The sequence below is a fragment of the Amphibalanus amphitrite genome, unplaced genomic scaffold, assembly GCF_019059575.1.
Source record: "Amphibalanus amphitrite isolate SeventyFive unplaced genomic scaffold, NRLGWU_Aamphi_draft 000088F_arrow, whole genome shotgun sequence".
Taxonomy (NCBI): Eukaryota; Metazoa; Arthropoda; class Thecostraca; order Balanomorpha; family Balanidae; genus Amphibalanus; species Amphibalanus amphitrite.
The window spans coordinates 568,690-585,971 of NW_024881584.1; the positions used below are offsets into that span (position 1 = coordinate 568,690).

Consider the following 17,282-nt stretch of genomic DNA (forward strand, 5'->3'; position numbering starts at 1 on the left):
CCGGCCGGCCACTGTGACACACCCCCGCGGCGGGCCGGCAGATTCCGCTGCACGAGCGGGCCGACCAGCGGTTCGTGTGGAACGCTCACCTGCTGCGCGACCTGTCGGCGCGCCCCGGCCTCGGCCGCTTCTGCCTGCCGCTCGTGCACGGGTTCGTCTCGATCAAGCAGTGCAGTCTGAACGGGTGTCCGTTCACCTGGTCTCTGATCTCGCGGCGGAACTGCTACCGCGCCGGCACCAGGTCAGACGCCGGGACGGGTCACACGCCGGGCCGGGTCAGATGGCGGGACAGGGTCACACTCCGGGCCGGGTCAGACGCCGGGACGGGGGCAGACGCCGGGCCGGGTCAGATGGCCGGGCCGGGTCAGATGGCGGGGCCGGGTCAGATGGCGGGGCCGGGTCAGATGGCGGGGCAGGGGCACACGCCGGGCCGTGTCAGACGCCGGGCCGGGTCAGCCGCCGGGCCGGGTCAGACGCCGGGCCGGGTCAGATGGCGGGACAGGGGCACACGCGGGGCCGGGTCAGATGGCGGGACAGGGTCAGATGGCGGGGCCGGGTCAGATGGCGGGACAGGGGCACACGCGGGGCCGGGTCAGATGGCGAGACAGGGTCAGATGGCGGGGCCGGGTCAGATGGCGGGGCCGGGTCAGATGGCCGGGCCGGGTCAGATGGCCGGGCCGGGTCAGATGGCCGGGCCGGGTCAGATGGCCGGGCCGGGTCAGATGGCCGGGCCGGGTCAGATGGCCGGGCCGGGTCAGATGGCCGGGCCGGGTCAGATGGCCGGGCCGGGTCAGATGGCCGGGCCGGGTCAGAGGCTTTGTTGACATCCGGATCCAGATGTGCAAAGAAGTATGGGTTTGTGGTAGATGGCGGTTCCCTTGTGTTTGCCTTGTACTTTGAACCTGCTGTCTACGAGTGGGTACAGGCTAGAAAGTAGAAGGTTGAACGCCGATGACGCCTGCAGACTGTTAGGTATTCATGTCTGTACGCCTCGCCGTCATATTTGACGTCACATACCCCCGGCCACAGAGTGTGAATGCCCCCGTCCACACATTGTGTATGTGTTGTCCGCAGGCTGTTTATGCGCGGCATTGACGCTTCCGGTCACGTGGCCAACATGGTGGAGACGGAGCAGATCGTCGAGTACCAGGGCGACCGCATGTCGTTTGTCCAGGTAACGGCGGACAGAGCGCATCGGTGGACAGGAGCTAATGGCTGCATGTGGAGCTGACACACACCTTGGGCTGACGGAAGGGTTATTGTTTTGTTGGAAGCAAGTTCTTTCGGCCTGAAAGGGTAATTGCGGAGCTGCCACATGCTAGAACGGGGTGACGATATTGGATTCTGCGGACCACCGCGGTGCGCCGCAGCGGCAGCGATCGTCCCGGTGGGACGAAAATGCCCCGCCCGCCGCTCAAGTGGTCAGCCCGGAGACGGTGTGGACCCACCCTCAACCACCGGTTGTCTGGTGGGGTAGACCGCCAGGCCGGAAAGGCGAGGCGCGTGAAGGGGATGCGGACAAGGTCAAACTTTATGCGAAGTAGGAGCACAAAGTCGTGTACTATTTTTCCTATTTAATTTTCATCCCAATCCTGGGCGCCGATGGAATTTTGGTCCTGTAGATCTGACCCTCCCCTGTAGTCTGTAGAGCTGACCTGACCCTCCCCTGTGGAGCTGACCCTCCCTGTGGAGCTGACCCTCCCCCGTTGTCGGACAGACGCGGGGCTCGATCCCGCTCTTCTGGTCGCAGTACCCGAACCTGCGCTACAAGCCGACGCCGGCCCTCTCGCAGCGCGACAACCACCAGGAGGCGTGCGCCAAACACTTTGACGCCCAGCTCTTCCACTACGGCAGACAGGTGGTCATCAACCTGGTACGTGGACGGCTGGGTGTCGGGCTGGGTGGACGGCTGGGTGTCGGGCTGTGTGGACAGCAGGGTTCGGTCTGTGTGGACAGCAGGGTTCGGGCTGGGTGGACGGCTGGGTTTCGGTCTGTGTTGACGGCTGGGTAGACGGCTGGGTAGAGATCTATGTGGACGGCTAGGCAGTGGCCTGTGTGGACTGACAGCTATGGCCCATTTGGCCGACTAGGTAGGTGCCTCTGTGGACGGTTAGGTATTGGCCTATGCAGACGGCGAGCTGGCGGCCCAAAGGAGTGTAAAAGAGCTGTTGGATTGTACGTAAGCCGCAGTGCGATGTTGGTGGTATGTTGGCTATGTGCACGGTGCGCGGACAGATCTGGCGCCTCTCTCCCTCGCTGGCCTGGGGCCATCGCGCTGTGTCGGCTCGATGACCCCAGGCATTGTCAATACGGACCCGGTCAGCCTAGGCGGGTGCAAATCGAACCTTGGAATGGCGTCCAATCACGGCTAAGCAGACAAAGTGGCACCTGGGAATGGCTGCCAGTCGCGGATAAGCAAAGCGTCACCTTTTCGCTGGCTGCCTGAGCGCGCGGCGGCCGGCTCGCCGGGCCTAACGGAGGCGACAGTAGCGGGGCGAGGAGCCGTCCGTCGGCAAGCGGCCCGGCAGAAACCGGCCGGGGTGCCATCTGAGCAGTCGCTGGAAGGACGTGCCCCCACGATTTGAGCAGTCGTCGGAGGTGGCACCCCACCCCCACCCCTAACCCACGTCAGCGCGGTAACGCGGTCGACAACAACTGACCCCTGAATGGTGTCGGGCTCCGACGGGCAAAATTATTCATCATCGATGCTCAAGTGGAATAAAAAGATGGGTAAATAATCATCGAACAGGTCTGGCTGTGGTTCCTAGACGCCGACGTGTCCTCTTCTGGATGTCCTTACAACGGGAGGACAGATTTATCTGTCACCAGGCCGCCCCGTGCCAAGCCCACTCTGACCAGGGCGACGGGGGCGCCGGTCGGCCCGGTCACCGCTGGCGGGAGCAGATGCGGGCGCGGCCACCTCAGTCGCCCGGCCGCCGCCCGCCTGACGGCCGCGTGTGGAGCGCCCTGCAGCACGGTGTCCGGGCCGCTCGTCTCCCGGACGGGACGTCGCTCAGCCCGGCGTCATGGCGGCGTGGAAGGGGCTCAGTGCATCCCCTGGGCCGCGGAGCGGCTCCGCTCCCCCTCCGCGGCCGGCTCGGCCGCCCGCCGCCCGCTCACTCCATCAGCCGCCCGCTCACTCCATCAGCCGCCCGCTCACTCCATCAGCCGACTGGTGACATATGTAGCCAGCTGTGCCCAACTCGGCCGCTGTGCCCAGCCCAGCCGCTGTGCCCAACCCAGCCAGCTGAGTGGCATTTGTTTGCGAACACGTTAAAAGGCGCCAGAACTTTCCGCGTGCTAGCCTATAAAAAAGCAGTTTCTCAACAAGTGCTGCGTACCGTTCGTCAGTCTGCGCTGTGACCGTTGTGTGCCGGAGCTGTTTGGTGTCGTGCCGCGCTCGCTGGCCGTGCTCGCTGCTCACTGTGAGTCTGCCGCTGACCGGTACGGACCCGGCGCGTGGCAGATCGACCAGAAGGGCGTGGAGAAGCGGCTGGGCGACACGCTGTCCGAACTGGTGCGGCAGCTGGCCACCCCCAGCGTCCGATACGAGGCGTTCGACTTCCACCACGAGTGCCGAAAGATGCGCTGGGACCGACTCTCCATCCTGATGGACCGCATCGCTGAGGAGCAGCAGGAGATGGGTATGTACCCGCCGGGGGGGTCCCATCGTACCCGCCGGGGGGGGGGGGGCATCGCACCCGCGGATGGGGAGGTCCCCGCCGGGGGGCCGGCTGGGGGGGGGGAGTCCCATCGTACCCGCCGGGAGACGCAGCGGGAGACGGGTGTGTACCCGCCGGGGGCCGGCCGGGGTGGTCCCATCGCACCCGCGGAGGGAGGGGGGGGGGGGTCCCCACCGCACCTGTCGGGAGACGCAGCAGGGGACGGGTGTGTACCCGCCGGGGGCCGGCCGGGGAGGTCCCATCGTACCCGCCGGGGGGGGGGGGGTCCCACCGCACCCGTCGGGAGGCGAAGCAGGGGACGGGTGTGTACCGGCCGGGGACGGACGTACCGTACCGGCCGCGGGGCCGCCCGGCGGGCCCTGCCGCACTCGCCGGAGCAAGGGGTGGTTTACGAGGGGGAGGGGGGAGCGGCTGGTGCCCAGTGGACCAGGGTGTGTCACTGTGTCAGGGACGCTTTCCGGTCGTCCCTCGCGGTCGCTGCCGCGGATTTGTGTTGGTATAAGTCACAGTTGGTATTGTCCTCTGTGTGCGTCGTTTGCTGAGCGCGCTGGTAGAGCGTGTGGCTGGTGTGGACGGTCCGCTACACGGCGCGCCGGCCGGCTGACCCGTGTCTGTGCGCGGCGCGGCGCAGGCTACTTCCTGCTGACCCGGGACGGCGTGCTGGCGCGCGTGCAGGACGGCGTGTTCCGCACCAACTGCATCGACTGCCTGGACAGAACCAACGTGGTGCAGAGCATGATCGCGCACCGGCAGCTTCAGCACGGCCTCCAGGTGGGCGGTCACACCGGGACACGGGAGGGCACACCGGGACACACCGGGACACACCGGGCCGCGGGAGCTACACCGGGCCACGGGAGTCGACACGGGGCCACGGGAGGGTACACTTGGTCACACCGGGACACGGGAGGGTACACAGGGCCACACCGGGCCGTGGGATGCATGTTTATGCGTGCACTCTCTAGCGTGAACCTCTATATCTGACCCCTCCCCGCCTAATCTGACCTGACCGCTCAACCCTCAGCGGCTGGCGATTCTGCGCGAAGACCAGCGGTTAGAGGACCACTCGGGTTTCGAGTTTCTCTACAAGAACGTGTGGGCCGACAACGCCGACCTGGTGTCTATCCAGTACTCGGGCACGCCGGCGCTCAAGACTGACTTTACGCGCACCGGTCAGCGCACCAAGCTGGGCCTGGTGCGCGACGGCTACAACTCGCTCTGTCGATACGTCAAAAACAACTTCATGGACGGCCTGCGCCAGGTAGGGGCGAGCCACCGGTCTGGGTAGGGGCGAGCCACCGTTTGGAGTAGGGGCGAGTCACCGTTCTGGGCAGGGGCGAGCCGTCGCGGGTCTGGGCAGGGGCGAGCCGCCGGTCTGGGTAGGGACGAGTCACCGTTCTGGGCAGGGGCAAGCCACCGGTCTGGGCAGGGGCGAGCCGCCGGTCTGGGCAGGGGCGAGCCGCCGGTCTGGGTAGGGACGAGTCACCGCTGGGTAGGGGCGAGTCACCGGTCTTGGTAGGGGCGAGCCGCCGGTCTGGGCAGGGGCGAGCCGCCGTTCTGAGTAGGGTAGGGGCGAGTCACCGCTGGGTAGGGGCGAGTCACCGCAGGGTAGGGGCGAGCCGCCGGTCTGGGCAGGGGCGAGCCGCCGCTGGGTAGGGGCGAGTCACCGCAGGGTAGGGGCGAGTCACCGCAGGGTAGGGGCGAGCCGCCGGTCTGGGCAGGGGCGAGCCGCCGCTGGGTAGGGGCGAGTCACCGTTCTGGGCAGGGGCGAGCCGCCGTTCTGGGCAGGGGCGAGTCACCGTTCTGGGCAGGGGCGAGCCGCCGGTCTGGGTAGGGGCGAGCCGCCGGTCTGGGTAGGGACGAGTCACCGTTCTGGGCAGGGGCAAGCCACCGGTCTGGGCAGGGGCGAGCCGCCGGTCTGGGCAGGGGCGAGCCGCCGGTCTGGGTAGGGACGAGTCACCGCTGGGTAGGGGCGAGTCACCGGTCTTGGTAGGGGCGAGCCGCCGGTCTGGGCAGGGGCGAGCCGCCGTTCTGAGTAGGGTAGGGGCGAGTCACCGCTGGGTAGGGGCGAGTCACCGCAGGGTAGGGGCGAGCCGCCGGTCTGGGCAGGGGCGAGCCGCCGCTGGGTAGGGGCGAGTCACCGCAGGGTAGGGGCGAGTCACCGCAGGGTAGGGGCGAGCCGCCGGTCTGGGCAGGGGCGAGCCGCCGCTGGGTAGGGGCGAGTCACCGTTCTGGGCAGGGGCGAGCCGCCGTTCTGGGCAGGGGCGAGCCGCCGGTCTGGGCAGGGGCGAGCCGCCGGTCTGGGTAGGGACGAGTCACCGTTCTGGGCAGGGGCAAGCCACCGGTCTGGGCAGGGGCGAGCCGCCGGTCTGGGCAGGGGCGAGCCGCCGGTCTGGGTAGGGGCGAGTCACCGCTGGGTAGGGGCGAGTCACCGGTCTTGGTAGGGGCGAGCCGCCGGTCTGGGCAGGGGCGAGCCGCCGGTCTGGGCAGGGGCGAGCCGCCGTTCTGAGTAGGGTAGGGGCGAGTCACCGCTGGGTAGGGGCGAGTCACCGCAGGGTAGGGGCGAGCCGCCGGTCTGGGCAGGGGCGAGCCGCCGGTCCGGGTAGGGGCGAGCCGCCGGTCTGGGCAGGGGCGAGCCGCCGCCGGTCTGGGCAGGGGCGAGCCGCCGCGGGTCTGGGCAGGGGCGAGCCGCCGCGGGTCTGGGCAGGGGCGAGCCGCCGGTCTGGGCAGGGGCGAGCCGCCGTTCTCCCCCGTCTCTCCCTGCCCCGTTACGCTGCTGTCGCTGGCTAGCTCAGTGTAGTGGGTCAACTGACTGTCCGGACCTGACCGACTGCAGCGGCCGCGCCCCCGGCCCACTGCCGCCGTCAGTGTGGCGGGCTGAGCCAGTGTAGATGGGCTGGACGGCCGGCAGCGGCCGGGCCGGCGCACGCTGACCGGCACCGGCGCTGGCCGCTCCGCTCCGCCCGCAGGACTCGATCGACCTGTTCCTGGGCAACTACCAGGTGGACGAGGAGGAGGGGCGCACGCGCCGCTCGCCACTGGCCGCCGGCGCCGACTACCGACTGGCCGTCCTGCTCACCATCCTGCTCGGCAGCGTCTTCATGTTCCTCACCACGGTGCTGGTGCCGGCCGGTGAGTGCTCGGACTGGTCGGCGAGTGCCGTCTGCTGTGAGTGCTCGGACCGGTCGGCGAGTGCCGTCTGCTCTGTGAGTGCCGGCCGGTGAGTGCTCGGACCGGTCGGTGAGTGCCGTCTGTTGTGCCGGCCGGTGAGTGCTCGGACCGGTCGGTGAGTGCCGTCTGTTGTGAGTGCTCGGACCGGTCGGTGAGTGCCGTCTGTTGTGCCGGCCGGTGAGTGCTCGGACCGGTCGGTGAGTGCCGTCTGTTGTAAATACCGAAGCCTGGTACAAAGGGGTGCTTCTAGTTGACTTGTGCATGGTACCCTACTGGCCGACCGGCTAGTAAGTGTGCCAAATCTGAGCGCAAACTGCCCAGCCTCTCTTAAAATCCATGCACGTGCAAACTGGGTCCCAACTGGCTCTTGTACAGGACACTACTCGTCTGTCCCTAACCGTGTACCTAAGTTAAACGCAACCGGCCCAGCCGTTTTCGAGATCTGGCAGCGACCCCGGCACGTGCGCAACTGCAGTAACACACCCCAATCGTGGGTGCACCAAAATCTTCCAAATTAAACCTTTTTTACCTGAATGTGACTGACCTCAGCTAAATTCAGCTGAATATGGCGTCAAATGGCACATACGACACTATTTTCGAAATATATGGCTGAGATGGACCATAAAACATGTGTCACGTGGCCGATGCATGATATGAAATTCCGTGACCTAGGATGACCTGGTCTTGACCTGGCAAAAGTTCGTTACCATCAGGGTATCTGAGGCATATATCGTCGTGCGTGTAAAACAAAAATGAGCCTGACCTGACTTGCTAGCCGGCGGCCAGAGCCCAAATTGTGAACAAGCCAAAATGCCGATAGTTTTTACTTTGACCTGACCTACGACTTCATTGGTGACCTCGAGGTCAATGAAATTAGGTTTCGTTCGACAGTTTGTCCAGGGCTCTCTGATTCCGTTTGAATTTTGACAATCAGCTCAGAAGTGTCGGAGATAAGATGGGGGAGGGTCTGTAGAGCCCCCCCCCCCCCAATAACCCGCGTTATAGAAAGTACCCCAGTCATGCGCGTCCCAGTCCCGCGCCCTGCTGGGGGGTTTTGAACCCCCCCCCCCTGTGTTTTTTTGCGAATATCTTAAAAAACTGTGGCACTCAGCGCCGCCGATTCTGGCACACCTTATCCCGCGAGTTGCTGGGGGGGGGGGGCGTTAAACGCCCCCACTTTTTCGCCGGGCCATAGCATAAAAACGGGCGCGCCTGCGCGCCAAATTTTGGGTACCTGTAGGGAATTGATTGAAGCTTATTGTGACAAAGTTTCAAAAAAATCGGTCGGAAAATTTTTGAGATATCGAGGTTTTAGTGACGTCATGTTTTCTTAGTTTTCGACCAAAAACGGCATATGTTCAAAAAATCATATAAAATCACAGAATAGACATTCAGACATGCCGTAAACGCCATTAGACTGCCAATACCATGAACAACCAAATGGCTATCTTCGATTATTGCTTATCGTTCCGCATTTTCCAAAATCTTGAACTGAATCTTGGCAATTTCTCGTGACGACCATGATATATACATTTCTTAAATTGAGGTTTTTTAGCCAAACACGTACACATATGATAAAATGAATGTGACCATCGTGTTCTACGCCCCAAATTACCCATAAAACATGTGTCACAGGCTGCGAATATCAGTTTTGATTTTCGGGGATATGTGCCTACCCGGTTGACCTGACCTTGACCCTGACCTATGCTTGATTGACCCCTACATGGAGCTGACACTCTTGTAGGCCTTATATGATGGATTGTGCACCGTTTTAACAGAGTTTATGACGAGAGGCGCCCATTGCGAAGTCCTAAAATCCATGCTACTGAAAGCCCGATTTCAGGTGTTTGACCTGACCTTGACCCGACCTGTGACCTCAAAATTCAACTTTAAAGTACTCATCTGAAGCGTCTCGTCGCGCTCTGTCGTTTGCCGCCTCGTGCGTTTCGCTGGGCCCATTGATTCTCGAGTTATCGGCTGGGGGCGTTTAACGCCCCCCCCCCTCCCCCAGCAAACGGTGGGTGGCGAAATACCCCAGCAACTGCCGGGTTATCATAATCAATTCTACCCATGTTGTGAAAATTTCAGACCAAGGTCATTCAAGGTCAGGTCACTAGGTCACTTCAAGTGACCTCACCTCAAAAAAGTTTTAATGTCTGCCATAGCTACACCGAGTGATCGATTGCTTTCAAACTTTCAGCGATTGATAAGAGCAATAGTATGTACAAAATGTATATCTCAAAAATTTGGTATCGGTGACCTAAGGTCAGGTCAATTTTGCGTCCTCCCCATTAATGCTTGCATTAACCCTCGCCCGCACATGCCATTTTCCCATCCTAGAACGCACATGGGGGGGGGGGGGTTGCCACCCCCCCGCGCCATTTCGTTCCTGTTGGAGATACGAGTAGAGCTTCGCGGTAAAGATCAAAAAGATTCTTTGGGAAGAGACGAATCTAATGATACCCAGTTTTACCTTCTCAGGTCAGTCATTGACCTTCCAGGTCAGGTCAAACTAAAAAATGTTGCTGTTTTGGGCCACCGTTGGATATCAAGTGCGCTGCTTATCATATACCGATGACGATGCCGTTTTCTGGTGCCAAGCCAGCTAGAACCTCTTTGTCACTTTACCCGACCAGATTTTTGCTGCTGAGGTCATTTCAGGTCAAGTTAGGTCAAGGTCAATGACATGTGTTTGTATGTCTGTGTGTGTCTGTGTGTATACTGATGTGTGCACCGAGTGTTTATGTGTCCATATTACATGAAATCATGATCTGAAAAGCTTTTACCAAAAATGCAGTCAAAAACTTCACGAAAAGTAAATTCAGCTTGCCTAAAACGCAATTATTTTAGATGACCTAGGTTGACTTTGACCCTGACCTTGACATCTGTACATCGTCGAACAACTTGTCCCATGATAGGTGGGAGGTAAGACTGGCAAAAAAAGGCCGAAATCAAGGTGTCAAAAGCTCACAAGGCCCATAGCCAACGCAAGATGTTGAGAATTGGTCATTTGGGTCATGACATGACCTGAAAAACAAGGTCATATCTCCGAAACCAAAAACCACAGAAACTTGAAATTTTCCGTGGACATCCAGAAAGGATAGAGGAGCAGCTATGCAAAAATCAGGCTTCTAGCTCTAAAAATGTTGAGTGCAGAGCAGAAAGACTACCTGGGGGTTGGCAACTACCCCCCCCCCCCATGTGCGGGCGAGGGTTAATGGGGAGTTTCTCCTCCCATTAACCCGCGCCCTGCTGGGGGTCCTGGATTTCCACGCCCTGCTGGGGGGGGGGGGGTGTTTGAACACCCCCCCCCTTGTAACTCGGCTCCTGGGCCACGTAGCGATACGCGGAAGGCGGCGTTCGAAAGAGCGTAAAAAATAATGACGAAATCACTTCGGCCAATTTTTTGGTCAGGTCAAAGGTCAGGTCACCAGAGGTCATTGAAGGCAAAATTTCGCCGATTTCCAGGTCGAATGTCGAAAATTTCCAAGAAGCCAACGCATAACTCGGAAACCAATAGAGCTACAGCGCCGCGGAAAAGCGCATTCGATAGCCCTATTAACGCCCTTTCTGCTTAATTCTCTCAGATTTGACCTAAGGTCAACGGTTTTGCCTGCAGGGGGCAAAAACTGCAAACATAGCCGATATTTTCGAAAACAGTTTTTCTGCAATAACTTTTGACCCAAGCCTTGTACGAGCTTACTTTTACCGGCATCGTGTTCCTCTCGTCAAGACGCATCGAATGAACTATAACTTGACCTTGAAAGGTCAACTTGAAAATTTGACCTCAGGTCAAGGTCATGACCTGACCGGAAAGGGTCATGTTGCATATCAGTCGATCCGTATCGTCGAGCTGAACACATCTAAGGCGTTTTCATCGTTCTAGCATGCCTCTATCAAAAGTTATTTGCGAAAAACTGTTAGATACCATTCGTGACCTAAGATGACCTCAGGGCATAAACAAGGGTCACGGACACCATTTTCAAGTTCAGTGTGTCTAAACCACTTGTAATTCGGTGTTTAGGAGTGTGTATAATGTCTTTCATCCAAAAGAGGCGCATTTCAATTTTCTCCCATTGACTTATAATGGGGAGGTCGCAAAATTGACCTGACCTTAGGTCATCGATATCAAAATTCTGAGATAAACATTTTGTACATGCTATTGCTCTTAGCAATCGCTGAAAGTTTCAAAGCGATCGGTCACTCGGTGTAGCTATGACAGACATTGAAAGTTTTTATGAGGTGAGGTCACTTCAAGTGACCTGGTGACCTGACCTTGAATGACCTTGGTCTGAAATTTTCACAACATGTGTAGAATTGATGTATAATAAGGTGTACCAAAAACGGCGGCGCTCCGCGCCGCCGTTTTTGAGATATTCGCGAAAAACCACAAGGGGGGGGTGTTCAAACACCCCCCCCCCCCAGCAGGGCGCGGGTTAATGGGGAGGGAGGTCAATGGGAGAAAATTGAAAGGCGCCTCTTTTGGACGAAAGCCGTCATGAACACTCTCAAACAATGAAATACTAGTAACTTGGACACACTGAACATGAAAGTGGTACCCGTGACCCCTTAGGTCATCTAAGGTCACGAGTGGTATTTAACAGTTTTTCGCAAATAACTTTTGATAGAGGCATGCCAGAGCGATGAAAACGCCTTAGATGTCTTCAGCTCGATGATACGGATCGACTGTTATGCAACATGACCCTTTCTGGTCAGGTCATGACCTTGACCTGAGTTCAAATTTTCAAGTTATCCTTTCAAGGTCAAATTATAGCTCATTCGATGCGTCTTGACGAGAGGAACACGATGCCGGTACAAGCAAGCTCGTTCAAGGCTTGAGTCAAAAGTTATTGCAGAAAAACTGTTTCCGCAAAAACCGTCTATTTTGTCAGTTTTTTGCCCCCGCAGGCAAAACTGTTGACGTTAGGTCAAATATGAGAGAAATAATCAGAAAGGGCTTTAATAGGGCTATCGAATGCGCTTTTCTGCGGTGCTGTAGCTCTATTGGTTCCTGAGTTATGCGTTGGCTTCTTGGAAATTGTCCACATTCGACCTGAAAATCGGCGAAATTTTGACTTCATTGGCCTCTAGTGATCTGACCTGACCTTTGACCTGACCAAAAAGGGACCAAAGTGTTTTCGTCATTATATTTGCCGCTCTTCCGAACACGGCCTTCCGCGTATCGCTACGTGGCCCAGGAGCCGAGCTAGAAGGGCGTGGTGCGTATGGTTTAAGATAGATCACTATTACTTCACTTGAGAAGTTTTTTGGCCGCGTTAGAGAGAAAATGTATTTTGATTTGACCGTGTAGTGTGACCAGTGTCTGTGTACCGGACCCAGTATGACCAGTGTCTGTGTACCGGACCCAGTGTGACCAGTGTCTGTGTACCGGACCCAGTGTGACCAGTGTCTGTGTACCGAACCCAGTGTGACCAGTGTCTGTGTACCGGACCCAGTATGACCAGTGTCTGTGTACCGGACCCAGTCTGTGACCAGTGTCTGTGTACCGGACCCCGTGTGACCAGTGTCTGTGTACCGGGCCCAGTGTGACCAGTGTCTGTGTACCGGATCCCGTGTGACCAGTGTCTGTGTACCGGTCCCAGTATGACCACTGACCAGTGTCTGTGTACCGGACCCAGTGTGACCAGTGTCTGTGTACCGAATCCAGTGTGACCAGTGTCTGTGTACCGGACCCAGTGTGACCAGTGTCTGTGTACCGGTCCCAGTATGACCACTGACCAGTGTCTGTGTACCGGACCCAGTGTGACCAGTGTCTGTGTACCGGGCCCCGTGTGACCAGTGTCTTGTGTACCGGTCCCAGTCTGTGACCAGTGTCTGTGTACCGGACCCAGTGTGACCAGACCAGTGTCTGTGTACCGGACCCAGTCTGTGACCAGTGTCTGTGTACCGGACCCAGTCTGTGACCAGTGTCTGTGTACCGGACCCAATCTGTGACCAGTGTCTGTGTACCGGACCCAGTGTGACCACTGTCTGTGTACTAGACCCAGTGTGACCAGTGTCTGTGTACCGGACCCAGTATCTGTGTACCGGTCCCAGTGTCTGTGTACCGGACCCAGTGTCTGTGTACCGGACCCAGTGTGACCAGTGTCTGTGTACCGGTCCCAGTGTGACCACTGACCAGTGTCTGTGTACCGGTCCCAGTATGACCAGTGTCTGTGTACCGGACCCAGTGTGACCAATGTCTGTGTACCGGACCCAGTGTGACCAGACCAGTGTCTGTGTACCGGACCCAGTGTCTGTGTACCGGATCCCGTGTGACCAGTGTCTGTGTACCGAACCCAGTGTGTGACCAGTGTCTGTGTACCGGACCCAGTGTGTGACCAGTGTCTGTGTACCGGACCCAGTGTGACCAGTGTCTGTGTACCGGACCCAGTGTGACCAGTGTCTGTGTACCGGACCCAGTATGACCAGTTTCTGTGTACCGGACCCAGTGTGACCAGTGTCTTGTGTACCGGACCCAGTGTGACCAGACCAGTGTCTGTGTACCGGACCCAGTGTGACCAGTGTCTTGTGTACCGGACCCAGTGTGACCAGACCAGTGTCTGTGTACCGGACCCAGTGTGACCAGTGTCTGTGTACCGGACCCAGTATGACCAGTGTCTGTGTACCGGACCCAGTGTGACCAGTGTCTTGTGTACCGGACCCAGTGTGACCAGACCAGTGTCTGTGTACCGGACCCAGTGTGACCAGTGTCTTGTGTACCGGACCCAGTGTGACCAGACCAGTGTCTGTGTACCGGACCCAGTGTGACCACGTGTCTGTGTACCGGACCCAGTGTGACCAGTGTCTGTGTACTGGACCCAGTCTGTGACCAGTGTCTGTGTACCGGTCCCAGTCTGTGACCAGTGTCTTGTGTACCGGACCCAGTGTCTGTGTACCGGACCCAGTGTGACCAGACCAGCGTCTGTGTACCGGACCCAGTGTGACCAGACCAGTGTCTGTGTACCGGACCCAGTCTGTGACCAGACCAGTGTCTGTGTACCGGACCCAGTGTGACCAGTGTCTGTGTACCGGACCCCGTGTGACCAGTGTCTTGTGTACCGGACCCAGTGTGACCAGTGTCTGTGTACCGGACCCAGTATGACCAGTGTCTGTGTACCGGACCCAGTGTGACCAGTGTCTTGTGTACCGGACCCATTGTGACCAGACCAGTGTATGTGTACCGGACCCAGTCTGTGACCAGACCAGTGTCTGTTTACCGGACCCAGTCTGTGACCAGTGTCTGTGTACCGGACCCAGTCTGTGACCAGTGTCTGTGTACCGGACCCAGTGTGACCAGACCGGTGTCTGTGTACCGGACCCAGTCTGTGACCAGACCAGTGTCTGTGTACCGGACCCAGTGTGACCAGTGTCTGTGTACCGGACCCCGTGTGACCAGTGTCTTGTGTACCGGACCCAGTGTGACCAGTGTATGTGTACCGGACCCAGTGTGACCAGTGTCTTGTGTACCGGACCCAGTGTGACCAGACCAGTGTCTGTGTACCGGACCCAGTGTGACCAGTGTCTTGTGTACCGGACCCAGTGTGACCAGACCAGTGTCTGTGTACCGGACCCAGTGTGACCACGTGTCTGTGTACCGGACCCAGTGTGACCAGTGTCTGTGTACTGGACCCAGTCTGTGACCAGTGTCTGTGTACCGGTCCCAGTCTGTGACCAGTGTCTTGTGTACCGGACCCAGTGTCTGTGTACCGGACCCAGTGTGACCAGACCAGTGTCTGTGTACCGGACCCAGTGTGACCAGACCAGTGTCTGTGTACCGGACCCAGTCTGTGACCAGACCAGTGTCTGTGTACCGGACCCAGTGTGACCAGTGTCTGTGTACCGGACCCCGTGTGACCAGTGTCTTGTGTACCGGACCCAGTGTGACCAGTGTCTGTGTACCGGACCCAGTATGACCAGTGTCTGTGTACCGGACCCAGTGTGACCAGTGTCTTGTGTACCGGACCCATTGTGACCAGACCAGTGTATGTGTACCGGACCCAGTCTGTGACCAGACCAGTGTCTGTGTACCGGACCCAGTCTGTGACCAGTGTCTGTGTACCGGACCCAGTCTGTGACCAGTGTCTGTGTACCGGACCCAGTGTGACCAGACCGGTGTCTGTGTACCGGACCCAGTCTGTGACCAGACCAGTGTCTGTGTACCGGACCCAGTGTGACCAGTGTCTGTGTACCGGACCCCGTGTGACCAGTGTCTTGTGTACCGGACCCAGTGTGACCAGTGTCTGTGTACCGGACCCAGTGTGACCAGTGTCTTGTGTACCGGACCCAGTGTGACCAGACCAGTGTCTGTGTACCGGACCCAGTGTGACCAGTGTCTGTGTACCGGACCCAGTGTGGCCAGTGTCTGTGTACCGGGCCCAGTATGACCAGTGTCTGTGTACCGGACCCAGTATGACCAGTGTCTGTGTACCGGACCCCGTGTGACCAGACCAGTGTCTGTGTACCGGACCCAGTGTGACCAGTGTCTGTGTACCGGGCCCAGTATGACCAGTGTCTGTGTACCGGACCCAGTATGACCAGTGTCTGTGTACCGGACCCAGTCTGTGACCAGTGTCTGTGTACCGGACCCAGTGTGACCAGACCAGTGTCTGTGTACCGGACCCAGTGTGACCAGTGTCTGTGTACCGGACCCAGTGTGACCAGTGTCTGTGTACTGGACCCAGTGTGACCAGTGTCTGTGTACCGGTCCCAGTGTGACCAGTGTCTGTGTACCGGACCCAGTATGACCAGTGTCTGTGTACCGGACCCAGTCTGTGACCAGTGTCTGTGTACCGGACCCAGTCTGTGACCAGTGTCTGTGTACCGGTCCCAGTCTGTGACCAGTGTCTGTGTACCGGTCCCAGTGTGACCAGTGTCTGTGTACCGGACCCCGTGTGACCATGTCTTGTGTACCGGACCCAGTCTGTGACCAGTGTCTGTGTACCGGACCCCGTGTGACCGGCGCCCGCCTCGCCCGGCCGCAGCCTACACGGCCGAGACGCTGCTCTACATGCTGTTCTGGGGGCTGATGGCGTACGGCACCTCGGCCGTGATTCTGGTGTACGGCGCCGAGTTCGTGCAGAACCCTCGGCTCTGCCCGCGCCGGCCGCGCGCCAAGACCGCCTAGACACCGGACCGGCCGGCCGGACCGGCCGCCTAGACACCGCCTAGACACCGCCTAGACACCGGCCGACCGGCCGGACGGCACATCCGTAGCTCATCTCCGCGACTCGGGCGCGCGCAGACCGGACTCCCGCGGGCAGACTGGCCGGCCTGTCCGCCAATCGACCGTCGGCCGGCCGACCAGGGGGTAGCATTGGCACTGCTCTGAATCGCCAGGGGGGTCTGCAGTTAGAATTGTTGGAATTACTATGATGATGCGCGGTTTGAAGCACTGTTGGACCTTGGTCACGGTGAAACGTGCCAGACTATGATGTTTCCAGTGTCGCTAGGATTTCTTGTCGGATATTTCCGTTCAAGGCTTGTTCCCGGCAGTCTGTTGGCGTTCTGTTGGGGGCTGCAGACGACTGCCGGCTGCAGACCAGTGATGCCCAGTCGCTGTGTCGGCGGCGGCACACATGACCATATGCGGGTGCACGCCGGCAATGCACACGCGGCGGTGAACGGGAAAAAGCCGTGTCGCCGCTGCTTCACTGACCGTCGGTCTCGGCGCCGACGCCGCGGACCACGACAATCGCCGGCGCTGGGGGCGCGCCGTCGGCGGCAGCTCTCGGCTCGGGGCCCCCCATCCGAGACTGGCCCGCGCCCCGGGCTGCGGCGGCGGGGTCGCCGTGCCGACCGACCGCATAGTTTCTTTCCGTCAACAGGTTTCGCAGTTTAGGTGCCTTGTATGTCGCGTGCGTGTTTAAGGGTGGCCAACTTGGACCGGCCAGGGTAGCGCGTGACCGGTCAGGGTGCGACAGGGGACGGGGGTGTGACAGGGGAACGGTCCAGAGAATCACTCCTGCCAACCGCCCAGCACACTGTGCATTGTGCAATGTATGGGGGACTGGACGTGTGTTGTCGGGAATTTACCCCTTTGATTATGTGATCTTGCATTCGGTTTACCACGAGCACTGTTATATCTGTTTGTAGGTGCCTATGCGCCCTCAGAGTACCTATAATATATATCAATTTTATTGTGTCCATCTGTTCATGTTGTATTGTGTATGTTTCAGGCAGGAGCGGAATGAGAAGTTAATAATTATTTGCCGTGGTTTTTTCCTGCCGCCAAATCAGCGTCCAATTTGTCGCGCTGTTGGGCTTTGATAAGATTTTGACCTTGAACTTTGACTTTGAAGAAAATGGCTTTCATTGTGCGGATAGAACTTTTAACTTTGTATGGGATACATTTCGGTGCCAATATTTTGAAAATTGGTCGGTGTTGGGGTAATTTTGCGATTCACCGTGCTTTGAATTTGGACCTTGATG

At 58.9% G+C, this 17,282-nt stretch overlaps 1 protein-coding gene across 9 annotated transcripts in view; it reads left to right on the forward strand.

Moving 5' to 3' along the window:
• Positions 1-16,995, forward strand: part of LOC122379983 (phosphatidylinositol-3-phosphatase SAC1-like) — a 41,449-nt gene extending 24,454 nt beyond the window's left edge. For 7 of the 9 annotated variants that reach the window (XM_043362695.1, XM_043362697.1, XM_043362699.1 and 4 more), the window contains exons 5-12: positions 42-241; positions 1,075-1,174; positions 1,718-1,873; positions 3,467-3,644; positions 4,315-4,454; positions 4,705-4,941; positions 6,650-6,812; positions 15,836-16,995. In XM_043362695.1, the coding sequence (XP_043218630.1) occupies positions 42-241; positions 1,075-1,174; positions 1,718-1,873; positions 3,467-3,644; positions 4,315-4,454; positions 4,705-4,941; positions 6,650-6,812; positions 15,836-15,978 (1,317 nt within the window). In that variant the 3' untranslated portion in view covers positions 15,979-16,995. The remainder of the gene's footprint in view (positions 1-41; positions 242-1,074; positions 1,175-1,717; positions 1,874-3,466; positions 3,645-4,314; positions 4,455-4,704; positions 4,942-6,649; positions 6,813-15,835) is intronic. The other 2 variants (XM_043362701.1, XM_043362702.1) reach the window with 2 other exon arrangements.
• The last annotated feature ends 287 nt before the right edge of the window (positions 16,996-17,282 follow it).